Here is a 17,488-nt window from a genome sequence, read left to right as displayed (position 1 = left end):
TAAACTCTACTTAATCTTATTGCAGATCAGTGGCCGATTAATGTACAGGCCTATGGGGCCCGTGCCCAGGGTCCCCAGCCTGAAAAATGGGTGCCTCTGTGCCCCGCACCCTCACCCCCCTCCCCGGCAAGACTGCAGGGAGGGAGGGCTGAGGGGACTGCAGGCAGAAGTAGTGCGGAGGGGCCCCAACTTGCTCTGGTCCAGAGCCCCACAAAACAATAATCCGCCTCTAGTCACATATGCATCAGACCTGGCTCACACACAGTCAAGTCTTAAGGCACAATCTAGGAGTATTTTATTTTGGTTGTTTTAAAACCTGTAATAAAGATATGGTTTAAACCTGTCACTTCACAGTTTTCTATTTCAGATGGCCTGCTGCTAATTTGATCTATCTTTCTATTCTTTACACGCTAAACATTGTACACAGGTTAAACATACCGATTTTGACTCAAGAAACTCCATTCCTTTGGCAACTTGATATGAGAAGCAGAGAAGATCTTCAAAAGTGAGCATATTGAAGTCCTCCTCTTCATACACCCTTCTATTGATATATTTAATTTCTTCTGTAAAACATAAGCAGACCTTGGGCTTGTGACTACCTGGAGACACTCGGGAAAGTGAAGATGAATTAACTGAAGGTATGAAGCTGAAGTGCAGGAGTTCAAGTGCACTAAACCTCTGGGTGGACACACGCATTCAGAAGTAAAGTAAAGCAAAGTTTCTGTAGCTTAATCCCTTTCTCCATTTATCTCAATGAATCATTACAATTGGCTTGTCTGCAACAGTATCAAGAAGCATAATCAGTGCATTGTGCACTTATTCTTCTCACACAGATAAGGGGAAGGCGTCAAGAGTAGATGTCTACAAAGTCTAGTACCACTTTTATTGTTATTATTTCTATTACTTATAATAAATACATCAAATAATTGTAAGCAAAATCCTGAGATCCTTACGAAACATTGGCTTATACTAGCAAATTCCTCTTGACTTCGATAAGAGCAGATCAAGAGCTAAGGCTTCAGTCAAAATTATAACAAAACTAATACACGTAAAATACAATTTGTGACTTTACTTTTATTGTTATTGGCAAAATTATGAGATCCTCTTTCTCTCTCTCTCTCATGCACATACGCACACACACACTTACACTCACAGAAGTGATACTGATGTGATAGCTGCGCAGCTTATATGATTAGATGCATTTTTCTTACATCTATAACCACCTTACCTGTTCTCTACCAACTAGTCCATCTCCACTGGAACTATAGGCCTTGTCTACAGGAGAAGGCTGCACTCAATTAAATTAAGTAATTTTTTTAACCAATTTAGTTAAGCCATTGCAATACCCGGGTGGACTCTCTTCTTTTGGTTAAAGTGTGGCTTACTTCTGATTAGTTTAAACTGATTCCTAATCAATTTAAAAATGAAATCAAATAAGAGTGGCAACCCAGTCTTTTGCAGCAGTTTATGTAAGTTTCCTGCAGAAAAGGACCTGGGGATTACAGTGGACGAGAAGCTGGATATAAGTCAGCAGTGTGTCCTTGTTGCCAAGAAGGCCAATGGCATATTGGGCTGTATTAGTAGGAGCATTGCCAGCAGATCGAGGGAAGTGATTATTCCCCTCTTTTTGGCTCTGGTGAGGCCACACCTGGAGTACTGCGTCCAGTTTTGGTCCCCCCATGACAAGGGATGTGGACAAATTGGAGAGAGTCCAGCAGAGGGTAATGAAAATGATTAGGGGGCTGGGACACATGACTTACGAGGAGAAGCTGAGGGAACGGGGGTTATTTAGTCTGCAGAAGAGCAGAGTGAGGGGGGATTTGATAGCGGCCTTCAACTACCTGAAAGGGGGTTCCAAAGAGGATGGAACTCAGTGGTAGCAGATGACAGAACAAGGAGCAATGGTATCAAGTTGCAGTGGGGGAGGTCTAGGTTGGATATTAGGAAACACTATGTCACTAGGAGGGTCGTGAAACACTGGAATGGGTTACCTAGGGAGGTGGTGGAATCTTCATCCTTAGAGGTTTTTAAGGCCCGGCTTGACAAAGCCCTGGCTGGGATGATTTAGTTGGGATTGGTCCTGCTTTGAGCAGGGGGTTGGACTAGATGACCTCCTGAGGTCCCTTCCAACCCTGATATTCTCTGATTCTATGATTCTGAGGCAGTTTTCACACCTTTCGTTAAACCCATGCAACTTTCTCACATTCATGAGGCCAAATTCCAATATTCCAAATCTCTGAAATAGGCCTTTAAAAATATCAATCTGCCATCAAAATGTTTCCGTCTTTCCAACCATGCATGGAATTGCTGTTCCCACTCCAAAATAAATAAATAAATAAAAATATGTCCCTACATTTTTACTATAATCTAGGTCTATTGATTTCTCTCTATTTCTATACACATCTCTAATACAAACTAAGCAAATTTGTTTTTTACAATTGTTTCTCAGAAGAAAATGCTTAATTTCTCACCTTCCTCCGAATATAATGTAATCCCGTTTGATCCAGAGGTCAAATCTGAGTCTTGCCTTAGTTGCATTCCTCCAAAGTCATCCATTCTACACAATGAAATATATGATCCATTTTTTAATGTTGTCCCCTGTCTGGAGTAGGGGGCATATTTAAAAAAGTTGCATATTTCAAATAAAATAATCATCTAAAATGTGAACTGCTTTGTCGTGAAAAGGGCATCAGTTACTGCCATTACAAACTTTGGCACTGAATTATTACTTATTGTACATCTAGCATGACCCTTTAAAATGCCAAAATCCACAGAAGGGGTTTCATGATGCTTGCAGTGCAATCAGAAGAACTGCAGTAAAAATAGGACTATTTTTTAGCCAATTCCCGGTGGGTTTCCAAAGACTGGAGTGTGATGAGCCTAGAATTCACTGGTGTTCTTTGTTAAAGGACACTCCTCAATTCACTCCTTAAGCTAGATTTGTTTATTTACATACTGGCCCCAATCCTCAGCTCTTCAAAGGAATTACGCCAATTTACAGCAGTTTTCTTTGCAAAGAGTTCTGGGACACGTGCTTGCAGGGAGTTATATCAGTGCAAGCACTTGACTGATAATAGGTTACTTATAGTTCAAACTGTTACTGAACATTTTACCTGGAGTTTCGATCCAAATGGAAATTGTGGTAAAAGCTGAAATTGTGCTGTTTGAAGATATCTGTCCACGTCCGGTGAAATATTTCTCTTTTGTTCCTTAAGTAGTTCAGCAGGTCACCATAGCAACAGTATTCAAAAATCAAGTAAACTGGTCCTGAGATAGTTTATGGAATGAATATCTATTACTGTCCGGGTACTGGATGTACTGAAGCAATCTTTCTGGGGGGAAGGAGCGCCTCCCTCGTGAAGCCGTAATGAACCCTCATTTTCTCCCAATGTATGGTCTATATTAAATGCCTGAACCTTATACAATTTCCATATAAATAACTGGTACTGATGGATATGGGGCAAACATCTCAGAAAATTTGCCTGGCTGACATTGCCAAATGTGTATCATCAAAGGTGGATTGGGGATCACTAAAGGGGAATAAAGATCCCTCCCAAAAATGTTACCAGAGAAGCACTAGCACTAGTGACTAAAAAACAGATTTTTAAAGGTATTTAGGCACGTAGTGGGATTTTCAAAGACATGTAGGCACTTAACACCCATTGAAATAAATGAGTTTTAGGCACCTCAGTTTTAGGCATCGATGAGTTTTAGGCACCTTTAAAAATCTGGCTCTTAGTGTACAGGACTGGAAGGTGCCATCCTTGAAGATGTAGCTTATCAGCCACACTAGATGGAGTAGGCACAAAAGTTGAAGTAGAGTCCAACTGCTTTTGGAAAATGACTTAATGGCTTTTGGGGGGATGGCAAAGAACATGGTTTTCCCCTAAAGCCCAGACCCCTTCCTCTGAGAGTGTGAGAGACTTCCTGGGACTTTGGATATATACACTACTCCCTCAAACTGCTTGCTGGAGGGAAAAGCCCTTCTAAATCGGCAGCTTTTCATATTGCTTTACCCACATGCTGTCATTACGTTTGGGACCCTGCTTAACAGTATTTTTTGTTATGACAAACTGAGTTACTGTTGTTTGATTTAAGCCATTTTCATTCATAGTGTTTTGAATGAAAACTCTAGCAATCAACTCTGTTCTAAGACAATCTAGAACGAAGGTGCCGACATATGTGGGCATACTCATTGGTGGGGCATTTTGAGTATATTTACACAGCACTTGGGAGCAAGCCTCTTGACCTGGGGTGACAGACTTGGGCTTGCTCTAAAAATAACTGTGTAGACAGCACTTTGAAGTTGCAGCTCGGACTGGAGCTCAGGCTCTGAATCCCCCTTATCCTCCCAGGCTTAGTCGCAAAGCTAGTCGCAATGATCTATTTAACTTCCCTCCTTTTCTTTTCATGACAGAATTATTGTTCTTATGAGCTGGGGAAATTAGATTTCATTGTTATTATTATTTCTGCCTTAAAATAATACCCATGATTCAAATCTTCCCTATTTTTTAAAGTGATGGATCTAACAAATCAATTACAAATACAAACGCCAGGCCCTGCTCACATTATATAGCTTCCTTATCCTCTCTCTGTTCACTGGTACAACAACATTACTTAAATTGTAAGCTATCTGGGGGCAGGGCTCATCTTTTCATTCTGTGTTTGTACAACAGCTAGCACAATGGAGTCCTGGTCAATGACTGGAGCTCTTGGGCACCACCACAACACAAACAATAAATAACAACAGTAATCCACAATCTTTTCCCTCTTATTTTTTTCCCACCCTCACTCTATTCTTCTGTTCACTCCCCTCTTTACTTTTCCTTTCTCTTCCCTTCTCTGCTTCACTCGCTCCTCATCCTTCATTCCACTCTCTTATTTTCATTTCATTTGTTAACCCGTCTCCACTTCCTTTCCTTTCCTGTCAATCCGTCAGGCTACCCATTCTTCTTTGCCCCTTAGCATTGGTCTTCGAACAGTTTTTGTACCATTGTAACTATTTTGGTGATTTTCTACTGAAAAAAAAAAAAAAAATAGGTACAACCCCCAATGTGGACACAGTTATATTGATATAAAGGTGCCTTATGCCAGTATTCCTTATTCCCCTTTCCTCACAGGAATTAACTGTTCCAGTATAAACACATTCATCCCAGTATAACTGCATCCACAGTAGATGGGCTGTGCTATTTTAATTCTACCAACTATACCAGTATAGTTAAAGTAGTACCATTTTTCTGTGCAGACAAGCCCTTAGATTCTCTTTTGTTTTACCTTCACTTTATTTTCTGCATCTGGGCTACTGCATAGCACAACATTGGAAAAACAAACAAACCATGGGATTTGGGATTTATCAGGATTCACAGATGTTTCATATTGCTACTAATGGCCAATTTTTGAGGTATTTGTATTCCATTCATAAGTCTTCTTTACGTTGATTTAGGTTAGTATATTTCAATCTGGTGTTTATTACCTGATGTGGTGCAAGCCCCTAATAGATTCACAATGTTTTCATGGCTTCCAATATGAGTCATCATTTTGAGCTCTGACATTAGAGCATCTTCTTCAGAAGGATCAGATTTTTCTGTAAATACAACAGCAACACAAACTTAGAAAAATATTTACAGGCTAGAGTTTGAAACCTAAAAAGTTTAGGTTCTGTGTGGCATACAAAGCTTTCCTTTTACATTAATCCCATTGATATAAAGCTATGACTGTGCAGAAAATTGGTCTAAAGAGTAATACTTTAAGATAAATAGATATTCTATCTGCTATATATCACAGCTGGAACGCTCTCTCTCTCTCTCATTGTGTGTTTGTGTTCCAGCTACAAGCTTTGTGAGATGATTTCGTGGTCTTGAAAAACAGATATTATGAAAGTGACAAAATAAAGAACGGTTGGCAGATTCCGACAAGTAGCCAGAATTTGCTTTAAATATGAGACAGGGAGACAGATATAGAACCAAATTCCTTTTTAAGTTTATATTGCTATAAAATTGAAATGTGTTCAGTAGGGCTACTTTGGATTTAAACAGTTGTAACTGTGAGCAGAATTTGGCCCATAATTTTTCCCTATTGTCTCTCCTGATTCAAAACTGGATCATGCAATTTTGAGGGAAACCATAGCTTACAACTTAAAATGATACGGAATTGTCTCAGTCTCAATATAGAGAAGCAGAACAACTACTGACTCATAACTTATTTCTCATTTATGCAATTCCCTGCATTTTGATTGGCTGAGGGAGTCTATGTCTATGATTTCTCATCCACATAAAGTATACAAATAATTGTATTCCAATTGGCTAATAAAGGCCGTTAGCCAATTAGTGTACAATCATTTCAATAATGACTTTACACCTGTTTTTCAATAAATGTAGAAACATTATGCAAACTGACCTCATCTAACTCTAAATAATAAATAAAATTTACTTTATTAATTTAATAACTCTTAGTTAGAGAGAGAGGAACTAATAACTCCTCATTATGCAAGAGAGGGGAAGTATTGGATGGGTAAGAAACTGAGGCAGTCATGTCTGTTCTGAAGGCAGTAGTCCATGGAGATGAGGGACCCATAGTAGCCAATCAGAGAGTAAGAGTGAGAAAATGGAAAGTATATTTCAGTGTAACAACAAAATGAAGGTGTTTTCTGTTCACTCAGTAAAAATGATACCTGTGCTAATAAACATCTCCTTTGCATCAGAGTTCATTTAGCCCAAAATAATGTCACTTTACCTCATGAACAGGAAGCACTCTCTCTATATCAATCAAATATAGAAAGAACTTTTAAAAAGTTACTAGAGCTAAAACTTTGCCCTACCACAGCATGAAGGGGGTCAAATTGCATGGCAGAGCTGGTTTCTCCAATGGGAGAGCCCTTCTAGAATTCAGAGGTGGGAAACCCTCTTAGGACTGGCCCTGTGGGAAGCCCTCTCAGGGCTGACACTACATGACTGTTAAGCCCTGCCTTCTTTTCTGGATGGAGTCCATATTTCCACCTCTGAATGCCATATATGGTAGTTGGGGTACTGGGTGACCATATCACAGGAGGCAGGACCTCACCACATCCCAATGGTTTGATGGGGCAAGTTCTTTCCAGCTGTGGAAAAGCTGAGAAACTAAATGGCCTGCAGAGCAGGGAAGACAAGACCCAGCTGGGTAATGTGGACTAAGACAGCATCTGTGAGTAGCAGGTCCACAACAGAGCTGTTAGCTAGGCTCCCTCCAGATCCCTGTACCCAAGTCACCAGAGCTGGTCAGCCACACTGGGAAGAGAAGGATGTATCCCATGAAAGGATGCTGTAGCAAATATGCAATCTTTGCCATGTGGGAGGCCCAGGAGTCCTTCCCTTGAGGGGGAATGCCTCCCAGTGCCCCCCAGGAGTGGCAGAGTTCTATCCTTTCCCATACTATTGGTTGTGCCTTAGAGATACACTCTAGAATTTAGTTAATACATGGAATAAACTACAAAATGTAGCAATAAGAATATGCAAAAGGAATAACTTTTAGAGCTAAGTAAGTATTAAAGTATAAAAGGACTGTGAGGTGCAATTGCTAAGGGAATTGATTTAGAGGGGCTTCTGGTGCTGTTTCTACCTTAAAACACAAACAATAAATCATTGCTTGTGAGAGCAGTATCTCTCTGTGATTTACTGTACCTTTTAGCATTTTGACTGCAACTTGGACTGAAACTCCTGTTTTACTAATTCCATAAGCTGTTGCATTCACCACTTTTCCAAAGGCACCAGAGCCAAGTGCCTGCCCTACAAGACAAAATGAGTTAAGGTGATTTCTAGTTTAGTGCAATGCAAACTAATAGGATGACTTGATGGTTTACATAGCAGATTGCTCACCAAATTCCAGATTTTCTCTTGGAAACTCCCATTTGAGATCATATTCAAATTCACTGAAATCAATGTAGATGTACTCATTATCTGAAGGACCAACTATGTGTATCATTTGCATTTGGCTCTCATATCTAAATTGCTTCAGAAATGGAAAAATTGTATTAGTCCAACAGAGAAATAGATTTCCAAGAGAGGGGAGTGGAGAGCATTCATTTAAGTTTTTTGCTTTTACCTTTTTGTATTTATGAAAAATAAATATAAGCAAAACAGCTATAAATGGAAGGCAAAATCCAGTAGTTGCATAGAATGAAACATTATCTTGGAGGGAAAAAACAGCTCCTGTAATTTAAAAAGATACAAGTTACTAAACAACTAATCAGAACTGGAATATAATGTTAGGTTACGAGGAACAGAGTTAAATCTGTCGTGTTTGTATTATCTCCACTATTTTCCATTCCCTTTTGGCCTGAGCCTGAGAATCAACATCTCTCAGGTAGCCAGATCATGCCCTTCAAACCTCAGTACATGAGTAAGATCCTCTGTATGTGGATCAACCAACTCCCATATGAAGGAGGGTTCAGTTGCCACTGGAGTAGAGGTGATCCAAGGTGCAAAGATTTATGCAGAGGGAGAGGAAGGGGCAGGGTCTGGGTGGCCCAGATTTGGGTGAGGGTGGAGCTAGGAGAATACACATTGTTCCCCCTTTACACCATAGAGCTTATCATGTTGGTGATGGGAAGATACCTTTAATGAGGCTCCAGGGACAGCTGCAGCCTGGGGAGTCCCTGGTAATGTAGCTATGCTGCCAGGTAGCAAAGGAAATGCTGGAGACATGGAGCCAGAGTGAAGGCAAAAGATCTCCACATAGATGCACCTGATCTGCTTTGGATCTCAGGTCGGCACCATGATCCATTCCACATGGGACAGACTGACAGCCCAAAGTGGAATGAACAGAGAGGAACCCCTAAGAGGATAGTCATAAATATCTCTTCCCCTTAGGCCCCTCTTGTTTATTCTACTGCAGGAAGACGTGTTTAATGGAAGTACCCCCATTGACTTCAAATGTCTTTGGGTCAGGGCCTCAATTAGCACTGTAAATGAGTTGTATTCATAACAAAACAAGATGGGCAATACTTATAAACTGGGCAAGTCTGAAACTTATTCTCATTCAATAAGTGAATGTTATATGACTCTTTAACCCCCCCTTTGACATCATTGTTCAACCAGATGTCATTATGGCATGTTGCCCAGATCCCTGGGAATCTAAAGACAAGCAGCCAAACAACTAAGAAGTCATTCCAAGGTTAACTGCATAACCCTTCCTCAATGCAGATATAATATAAAGAGCCACCAGTTAACTGAGGACCAATTGCACCAAACCTGCTTAGAGTATTGCTCTACTATTGCTTAGTTAACACCATAATGCCAAAATTACCAGGTCTAACTTTTTCATCATACAGATAAATACATCCTTGCCCATTCAGAAAATTAACACCAGCATACAGTGTGTGCTATCCATACAGTTTACTCCAGTGTAAATTAATTATGTTTGACACATGCTTACATAAATTCATTGTTCATTAAATTCAAAATATTAGACATTAGACGACTGGATTCATAATACTTAAATGTATTCTACACATGTTCTCATAGACATTCCAGCCTATGTACACCACTAATCAGTGCACGTCACTACCAGACTGGGTGTCAGAAAGACAAATTAAAATGACTCAATAACTAATGGTATTAAAATCGGAACTCCCTGCCTTGTCCTTGTTATATTTTTATGATTTTAAGACACTCAAGGTGAAAGTGTGTGACCTTCTCTCACAAAAGCAGGCTGACTCTGCTACCTTCTACCCTTTCTTCTGTGTCTACTTCCTTTTTCACTATATCTGCAACATGTCTTCTGAAGGTCAAAATTGAACAACTTTAATATCCTTTATGGCACTATATAGTGTGTATGTGAAATGGTACCGGGTAATACCTCTCACTTGTGGTCAATACGATTACTGAATTAAGACAACATCTTGTCTCTTCAAGACAAAGGAAACTTTATGTTCAAAGTGAATAAATTAAATATTTGCCCTCTTCCTAAATAATACTGCATGTTATTTTCTGTAGCTCAAATATTTTTCCTCATGCAATATCTATGGGTTGTAAATATTTAGTCTCAGAGAAGACATCCAAACAGAACATGACCTGATAGCCATGTTGCTTCTTCTTTGTAATCAAACATAAAAGGAGGATCTCATATATTTCCATAAGCAAAAAGGGCTGCACATCAATTTGTAACTTAATTTCCAGGTATAGCTTACTCATAGGAATAAAAAGCAGGCCTCTAGATTCACAGGGTGTGATTCTGCAGCTGACTTTAATGGAAGAGTAGTCTGCTTTGGGACTGCTAGATTTGGTCCCAAACACTATATCACTGAACTTAAGAGAAAGATCATGCCAGAAGAGACACACATTTTACTCACAATTCCACTCACAGTCTGTGTGGAATCCTATATTTTATTTGCAAAGAATATTCAAATATGAACCAACAATACAGATGATAACATAGTTTTCTCTTTGTAGTCTTTAATTAACTTGAGATGGCCTGCACTGTCTCAGAAGCGGTACAGTACCTTGTTGGTTAATGAATCTCTTCGCACAGGATGAGCCAACAGAATTGTTCGCACAGCACTCAACAGAAAAGCCTATCACTGTATCCTGTATATCTAAAATGCTGCTGGAATGCCAGGACCCAAAGGTTTTCCTCTCACGTGTGTCATTCCAAATCCCTTCTGTGATTTCTTCTGTACAACTAAAAAGAAATGAGGTCCAGTTATGATTGTTACAACTTGCACAAGGTTTTGGGGAGGCCAAATCATGAGAGGTGGCTGATGTTTGTGCTAGAAAGGAGAGTATTGCTGGGCTTGATTTTCACTATATTATTATACATGATGATATATACATCTACATACATTATACATATATACATTAGATAGATAGATAGATAGATAGATAGATAGATAGATAGATAGATAGNTACATTAGATAGATAGATAGATAGATAGATAGATAGATAGATAGATAGATAGATAGATAAAGTCCAAAGCAGACTGTGAAGAGTTCCAAAGCGATCTCACTGAACTGGGTGACTAGGCAACAAAATGGCTGATGAAATTCATTGTTGATCAATGCAAAATAATGCACTTTGGAAAACATAATCCCAACTATACATACAAAAGTATGGGGTATAAATTAGCTGTTACAACTCAAGAAAGAGATCTTGGAGTCATTGTGGATAGTTCTTTGAAAACATCCACTCAATGTGCAGCAGCAGTCAAAAAAGCGAACAGAATGTTGGGAATCATTAGGAAAGGGATAGATAATAAGACAGAAAATATCATATTGCTGCTCTGCAAATCCATGGTATGCCCATATCTTGAATACTTGGTGCAGATCTGGTCGTCCCATCTCAAAAAAAGATATATTGGAATTGGAAAAGGTACAAAAAGGACAACAAAAATGATTAGGGGTATGGAACAACTTCCATATGAGGAGAGATTAATAAGACCAGGACTTTTCAGTTTGGAAAAGGACAACTAAGGTGGGATATGATAGAGGTCTATAAATTCATGACTGGCGTGGAGAAAGTAAATAAGGAAGTGTTAATTACTCCTTCTCATAACACAAGAACAAGGGGTCACCAAATGAAATTAACAGGCAACAGATTTAAAACAAACAAAAGGAAGTATTTCTTCACTCAAAGCACAGTCAACCTGTGGAACTCCTTGCCAGAGGATGTTGTGAAGGCCAAGACACTGACAGGGTTTGAAAAAGAACTAGATAAGTTCATGGAGGATAGGTCCATCAAGGGCTATTAGCCAGAATGGGCAGGAATGGTGTCCCTAGTCTCTGTTTGCCAGAAGTTGGGAATGAGCGACAGGAGATGGATCACTTGATGATTACCTGTTCTGTTCATTCCCTCTGGGGCACCTAGGATGACCAGACAGCAAATGTGAAAAATCGGGACAGGGGGTGAGGGGTAATAGGAGCCTATATAAGAAAAAAAAAAAAAAATTGGGACTGTCCCTATACAATCAGGACAACTGGTCATCCTAGGGGCACCTGGCATGGGCAACTGTCAGAAGACAGGATACTGGGCTAGATGGACCATTGGTCTGACCCAGTATGGTTGTTCTTAAGTTCTTATTATTACTGTGAGGGTTGGGAGTAGATGCTGGGTTTTCTTTTCATTTGATTTAATTTTTAATTTTGGTAAAGGCACCTAGAGCCAAGGATAGGTATTTTTTTGTATATTATGGTCATATCCTGAGCTGGTGCAAATCAGTATAACTCTGTTGCTTCCAGTGGATCTATGCACGTTTACGTCCGCTGAAGAGCTGGCCCTATGACTCTAAATAAATAAATTCAAGGGATATTATCCAGGTTCTGCTCCCAGCCTTCCATCTGGGTTTCACTTTGACTGTTTCTCCATCACTCTGCCCACTAATCCATTTCTGCTGGGGCTACTTCAAACCCTCCAGAGTTTTCAGAAGCTTCAAAATAGCTGCCATTTAAAAAGATTAACCTGCCATAAAAATGTTTATGTCTTTCCTCTAACGCATACAGTTTCCTCCTCAAAGTTACACTTGATTAGGGCTTAGAATGGAAAACATTCAGTCCCAAATGAGAAGCAAAATTTAAGTCTAATATTTAGAAAGAGGAATTTTATACCAAAGGAAAGAGGAGATTGCCATATTTTAATGGGACACACAACACTTTTTCTAGACCTACATGTTCCCAAGACATTGGGTTTCAGAGTCTCAGCATTTTATATATGAAAAGCTACTTTAAGAAATATTTTAAATTTACCAGTTATATGTTTTCCTCTCCTTTTGATTTCTGTACAATTAGACCCATAGAAAGAAGTGGACTTGGATGCAAGGATAGAAAAATTATCATAATATTTAAAACAACTTTCTAAAATATTTTAAATCTCATTCATAACATTCCATTAATATATTTGACCTGGTACCTTAATTTGAATGTAAGATTATTTTTGGAATGAGCTTTTTAGAATGAATAAAGTAATGTCAACACAGTGCAAGAAACACCCTGGTTCCTTGAAGTTTTAGGGCCTGATTCAATCTCCATTGCAGTAAATGGAATGACTCATTGACTTCCTTGAGCATTAGATCAGATACTCAATGCACTTCCAGGTACTGAAATGGCTAGATAAACCAAAAGAATATCTTGACACTTTGATGTATTCCCTGGCAAATCCACTGGTTCTGATACTTTGATTCATTAGGACCACTAAATGCACCAAGGAAAGCTTATATGGAATCCAGTATTCATACTGGGACACTGTGCAATTAAATTAATGTCTAACTATTGCTCTAGACACAGCTGTGTTTATTTCAATATAAAAAGCTTCAGATACACATGCTTATGGACCTGATGTTGCTTCTATTAAAGTCAAGGAAAACCTCTAATTTAGTTTGATTCATCCCTGTACCAGACTATTATTTTACATGTACCCCAAAGTTCATCTTACAGTATCTAGTCACTGGCTAGTCTTTATTTAGCCAAACAAACATCACAAATAAGAATATAGAAATAAAAAAAAGGGCAGAAAATGTCTTTATTTACTTAGAAGAATCAGGTCCTGAACATTTCCTCCAGGTCCAAGATGGTGCAGGGTAACTATCAGAGAAGCAAGAAATATCTTTTGATGTTGACTGTATTGTTACTTCAGGTTTCCCTGTAACAAACATATCACAAAAAAGTTTAATATAATACGTTAGTCAATAATACAGTTATGTCTATAGGGTTACACCCAGAGATGCTGGAACAATTTGTATAGTGGGGGGTGCTGAGAGCCACTGAACCAAACTGTAAACCCTATATAATGGAAACCACTTCAAGCCAGGAAGTGCAGCCGCACCCCCAGCACCCCAAGTTCCAGCACCTATGGTTACACCACACCCAAAGTGATCAAAATCTACTTAGATATTTATAAAGCATCCCATCATCAGGGTCCATGTTAATCTCCATAGCACCCCTGTGATAGTAAGTACTGTTATTTCCTTTCTATGTATAATGGAATGGAGACAGGGAAGTGAAGTAATTGACCCAAGGTCTCACAGTGAATCAGTGGCAGAGCCAGGATTAAAACTCAGAACTTCCTGACTCCCAACCGCAACATAATCATTCCTCCAAACTATGCTACACGTGAAAAGGCAAATTCTGATTGCCTGACTCCCACTGAAGAGCATTTCTTTTGTTGACAGTTAATGTAAAGCAATGACATGATATTACTAACATGTAGCAAAGCTAAGATTTTTTTCAACAAAAAATAGTGGATGCAACACATAACACGTGATAGTGCAGCACTAACAGGTACTAAATGTTCATGGGTTTGTGATGGTCAGCGCTTGTTGGAAATATCACGGGGTAAGTCCCTTCTTAATGCAGAGGGGGGCGGGGTAGGGGAACCCAGACCCTCCCACTCCACTGGGATCTGGCACCCAAGAGCACCTTAACACTGCCCTCCTTGGGCCACTTCCTACCCCTGACTCTATTGGCCAAGTTTTGCAGTCTGTAGCAAATAGATAATGGAAAAATGGTACTAACTGCCCCTCCTGTCTGTCTAGGTGCAACCGGTAGGCACCCCTTTTCCAAGAATGGCTTTTGCAGCATCCCTTCTCAGCCTTGTTAGTCCCCTTCTAAGCTGTCTGACTTTCTTTTAAGTTCCATCTCCATCTGCAGCATGCTCTAATGGTGAGGATGGGCGGGGTCATCTGGACCCAGAGTTGCTCTTTAACATCTTTAGTTCTAGGGGATGGTTATACACCCCATCATAGGGTTCTGGGATGAATGTTGTGAATTTGTGAATGGCATAAAGAAGCCACAAGTAGGGTATGGCAAGTTATACCTAATGAGTGAATTTTCTCATATCATTCTATCCCACTCTCATGGATTAAGACTATTTTGCCTTTTTGAAGTAATGTAACTGTATTTCAGTTGGTGCCTGTCCACTGTAGTTTTCTTAAGAAGTCTTCATTTTCTTGCTCTATTTTTGTCCACACTGTTGGTGGCACACTAGAGGTAGGAATTCTTTGTAAAAGGCTATTTCCTGATCATATTTGATGGCTGAGATTTCTTCGGTATTTTCTGCTAGGTTTTATAGGGCTTGGGGATTTCTAGTTAACAATCCAGTCACATAGGACCCGATTCTCCTCTCACATTGGTGTAAATCAGGAGTACTTCTATTGAAATCCGTGGAGCTCTATTGGTGCAAAACAGGTATAGGTTACACGTGAACAAGGCCTAGAGAGTGCTCAGTGAGAATGAAACAAGAAACTGTGAGGCTATGTCTCCACTGCCCCGCAGATTGGACTATGGGGTGTGAATAGCAATGTGTACCAGGGTGCTGCGCTGTAGGGCCCCTGTGTGGATGCTGTGGGTGCAAACTAAAAAGTTCCTAGTTCGCATTATCAAAGTCCTCTTTAAACAGGATTACATTAATCAGAACTAGGAACCTTTTAGTTCACACCCGCAGCATCTACCTGGGGGAGTTACCAGGGCAGCACTTTGGCATGCCCTGCTATTCACACCCCTGTAGTCCAAACTGCGAGGCAGTGTCGACATATCAGAAGCACATGACAGCAGCTGCTACATGAGGAGTGTGAAAAAATTCTGACAGGAGCTTACATTATTTTCCCCCTCCTGCTTTTTTAAACCTTTCCCATTTTGATGACATCTATCATTGCAGTAATATTTTCAGGACAGGTATCTAGTTTTCAATATTTCACTGGGACTCAAACTATCTGATGTAGGTCTACACTGCAATCAGAGGTATGCGTGCAGCTCAAGTAGACCTACCCACGCTAGCTTTGATCTAGCTAGCCTGCTAAAAGTAGTAGTGAAGAGCTGGGGTCCCTGACACTGTGTCTTTGTTGCTCTTTTTAGCTGTGCTGGCTAGCACAGGTATGCCTACCTGAGCTGTAATCACACCTCCAATTGCAATGTAGATGTACGCTTACTGTATTCCAAAATCTGCAATATGCAAGTCAAAAAAAATCCCCCAAATAGGTGGTAGAAAGAAAAACAGACTTGTTTATGAGATACACAAATAAAAACACAGTTAGATGGGAGACGTTAGGAAACAGAAGACATTAGCAAGCAACCTTACTATTGGTTAAATCTCAAAATTCCCACTTACCCAACCATTTTTTCCCTCGTAAAAACAGTTTGCTTTTTTGTATCGTCTAATATATTTGACAACTAGTTATAGTTCACTCTTACTATCCGAAAAATTCCTGATCTACAAGGTGATAAATTGTTACTTTTTTTTTTTTTTTTGGTAGGATGAAAGAGGGGTGGGAAAGAAAGAACCTATTGGGTGAATTCCTGGACCCATTGAAGTCAATGGCAAAAATTCCATTGATTGATTCCAAAGGGGTCAGGATTTCTCACCCATAGATTTAATCAAACTTGTGCATATTTTACTTACGTTTCACATACAACATCATTGTTTTATTCACATATGTATCATCATTTTCTGCATAGAATACGTATTCCCCTGACTGATACTTATGATCACAGAACCTTGAAGAAATGCTGTTGAGAAAAGGGGGGGGGGGAAATGCTTAAGCACATTTACAGATTACATGTAGTCAAGATTCAAATATTTTTTTAAAAATCAAGTCATTAACAAAGAATCCAAAATAATTTTTTTCTGAATAAAGAAATGTAAAACCAGTCTCCAGACATAAGTATATTCTCTATGTGCTGTAATGAAAGGAAATGGGAGTGATTCCCAAATCTGTTCATTTGATTGTTTTATTTTTGTCTGGATTGTTGTCAGATTTGAGAGGGAACTTTTGTTGGTTCATCAGTGTTAGAAGAGTACTTAAGGGAGATGCTCCTTGCATATAATTACTGGTGCTCTAGGGCAGTGGTTCTCAACCAGGGGTCTGGGGCCCCCTTGGGGGCCGTGAGCAGGTTTCAGGGCCAGTATTAGGCTTGCTGGGGCCCACGGCAGAAAGCCAAAGTCCCACTGCATGGGGGGTGAAGTGTGGGGCCCTGGGGCCCACAACCTGGGGCTGAAGCAGAAGCCTGAGCAACTTAGCTTCATGGTGCCCCTTGTGGAATGGGGCCCTGGGCAACTGCCCCGCTTGCTACCCCTTAACGCCGGCCCTGGCTTTTAGATGCAGAAAACCAATTACTGTGGCACAGGTGGGCCATGTAGTATTTAATAGCATGTTTGGGGGGCCTCAGAAAGAAAAAGGTTGAGAACCCCTGATCTAAGGTACAGATGTCCTGACTTAAGGGAATAAGGTTTTTTGGCTAGAAGAGTTTCAGTCAGTGAATAGGGGTAAAGAGGGCAGGCATCTGAGGAAAATATTCTATGAGTCAGAAGAGAAGAAACAGCCAGAATCAGCAGGTAGGTGTACAGGCGAAAGAAACAGTCAGCCCTGAAAAAGAAACCTAGAGAGGGGGGGCGGGGGAACTAAGTAGCTTTTATTAGACAAGACACATAACGCAGTTATGAAGCCAGCCCATGTGGCTCTAAAGCAAGCAAATTCACACTGAAGAGAAGTGTCATTTTGCTTGCTGACTGAGGCCAAGATTTCCATTCATGA

The 17,488-nt window shown here is 39.9% G+C and overlaps 1 protein-coding gene across 1 annotated transcript in view; it reads right to left on the bottom strand.

The window, feature by feature from the left end:
- Positions 1-17,488, bottom strand: part of FLT3 (fms related receptor tyrosine kinase 3) — a 71,338-nt gene that overhangs the window by 9,457 nt on the left and 44,393 nt on the right. Inside the window, exons 10-19 of the mRNA XM_034758698.1 lie at positions 16,357-16,463; positions 13,491-13,602; positions 10,475-10,653; positions 8,077-8,183; positions 7,851-7,983; positions 7,656-7,760; positions 5,474-5,584; positions 3,114-3,267; positions 2,472-2,557; positions 439-563 (exon numbers count right to left, since the gene is read on the bottom strand). Coding sequence (XP_034614589.1) covers positions 439-563; positions 2,472-2,557; positions 3,114-3,267; positions 5,474-5,584; positions 7,656-7,760; positions 7,851-7,983; positions 8,077-8,183; positions 10,475-10,653; positions 13,491-13,602; positions 16,357-16,463 — 1,219 coding nt within the window. The remainder of the gene's footprint in view (positions 1-438; positions 564-2,471; positions 2,558-3,113; positions 3,268-5,473; positions 5,585-7,655; positions 7,761-7,850; positions 7,984-8,076; positions 8,184-10,474; positions 10,654-13,490; positions 13,603-16,356; positions 16,464-17,488) is intronic.

This window comes from Trachemys scripta, chromosome 1, assembly GCF_013100865.1.
Source record: "Trachemys scripta elegans isolate TJP31775 chromosome 1, CAS_Tse_1.0, whole genome shotgun sequence".
In the NCBI taxonomy this organism is placed as follows: domain Eukaryota; kingdom Metazoa; phylum Chordata; order Testudines; family Emydidae; genus Trachemys; species Trachemys scripta.
This window is presented reverse-complemented; position numbering and strand designations above follow the sequence as displayed.